We start from the raw sequence: 1,638 nt of genomic DNA on the forward strand, positions 1-1,638 counted from the left end.
CCATTAGCACAACGAAACATGGATTGGTAACCAAGGCCAAAGGGCACTCCTTGAAGGCTATTGATCCCAACTCAAGTCTGATACCCGCCAAGTTCGCTGTGACCGTTGCTCACCTCGTTCTTCCCGCTTTGGTAATGGCCACGTGACGAACATGTGTACTTCGTTTTGATGACACTTGGTGGTGCTACAATCCTCGAAAATGGTTGAACCATGCATTGACAAAGGATGACACTCAAGGTACGCTCTACACTATCTACATGTTGCTAGAAGCTTTACATAGGGCAGTCCTTGGGGCTCGAGGGGGCCTCCGTGGCGGGGGTGTTCTGGTCCTCGCTGCCGGCGACATCGGAGCCGTGCAGAGTGTCGTCGCTTCCCTGGGAGATCGGAGCGTCCTGCGAAGGGTTCTCGGCTTCGCCGCCCACGCTCGAAGATCCCGAGGTAGGCTGCACCGTCGGCTCGGGCGTCGAGTACTCGTTGTTGCCATCGCCGCTCGACTGCTGGTAGGGCGTCTGCGCGTCGCTGCCCTGCTCAACGGGAGCAACCGTGGCAGGAACGTCCGGCGAGTCGGCCGAGTTCTCGCCACCGACACCCGACTGCTGAGTCTGGTCGTTGGAAGAGCCCTGCTGAGAGTTCTTGCCGCAGTCGAGCACGTCGATGTACGACGAATCCTCCGAGACTGGACCAGTGGTGGAAGGCGCCTCAGTCTCCGTCTGCTCCACTGGCGTCGGCGTGTACTCGACAGGTGCCGGCGTCTGCTGCTCCTGGGAGGGCGTGGACGTCGTGACCGTCGGGGTAGATGCAGGGACAGCGGGGGTGGACGCAGGGACAGCGGGGCTCTCCGTTTGGGTCACCGGGGCAGGCGTCTCCGGGGCAGGCGTCACCGGAGCAGGCGTCACGGGCACCTTGGGAGCCGCAGTCACCGGCACGGGCGTAGGCGCGGGAGCGGCAGGCTTAGGAGTGGTGGCCGGCACCGTAGTGTTGGTCTTCGGAGCTCCCGTCTTCGACGGAGGCGAGCCGCCCGCCTTGGGGAACTGCTTGGCGCCCTCCGTACACTTACCGGCACTCAGATTCAAGGTGTCCTTCATCGACACGCCGTTGATGTCCATCAGAGACACGGTCACCTTCGACAGGTCCGTCGACGACTTACCGGCGCCGTCGAGCAGGTAGTAGTACGCTCCGTCCAGCATCTTCGTAGCCTTGCCGTTGATCTGCAGACTCTTGATGCCGGTCGCCACGTTCGTCGGCTGAATGGCCGTCCAGAAGTTGTTACTGCCGCCCTTCAGGCAGTAGTTGACGTTGCCCGTCACGGGGCAGTCCACGAACTTCCACTTGATCGTGTAGCGCGACGGGTCCGACCCCGTCAGCGTCTTGAACACCGACGGCGACAGGTCCAAGTCGCCGTGCTTGCACTCCGGACAACGGTCCAGGATCTGCACCACAACGGGGGTGGTCGTGTCGGTGCACCGCTTGTCGTCGCAAGTCACCTCAGCGCAGCGACCGCAATGCTGAAGCCCGTCCCACTGCTCGTTGTTTAGGGCGGCGTAGTCGGTGGTGGCGAAACTGAGCGACGACATCATGTTGCAGTTGCCAGAGCTGGTGTCGCCAAGCGTGTAGGAGGTGCCGTCACCGGTGAAGTAC

At 62.0% G+C, this 1,638-nt stretch overlaps 1 protein-coding gene across 1 annotated transcript; it reads right to left on the bottom strand.

Annotated features, from left to right (window-relative positions):
• Positions 1-272: 272 nt before the first annotated feature.
• Positions 273-1,394, bottom strand: IUM83_16995 (putative carbohydrate-binding protein; the record flags this gene model as incomplete). The annotated part of the gene is made up of 1 exon (XM_067941916.1): positions 273-1,394. The coding sequence occupies one exon, from the start codon at positions 1,392-1,394 to the stop codon at positions 273-275; it is 1,122 nt and encodes a 373-aa protein (XP_067792387.1).
• Between the last annotated feature and the right edge of the window lie 244 nt (positions 1,395-1,638).

The sequence above is a fragment of the Phytophthora cinnamomi genome, assembly GCF_018691715.1.
Source record: "Phytophthora cinnamomi strain GKB4 chromosome Unknown Contig35, whole genome shotgun sequence".
Lineage (NCBI taxonomy): Eukaryota > Oomycota > Peronosporomycetes > Peronosporales > Peronosporaceae > Phytophthora > Phytophthora cinnamomi.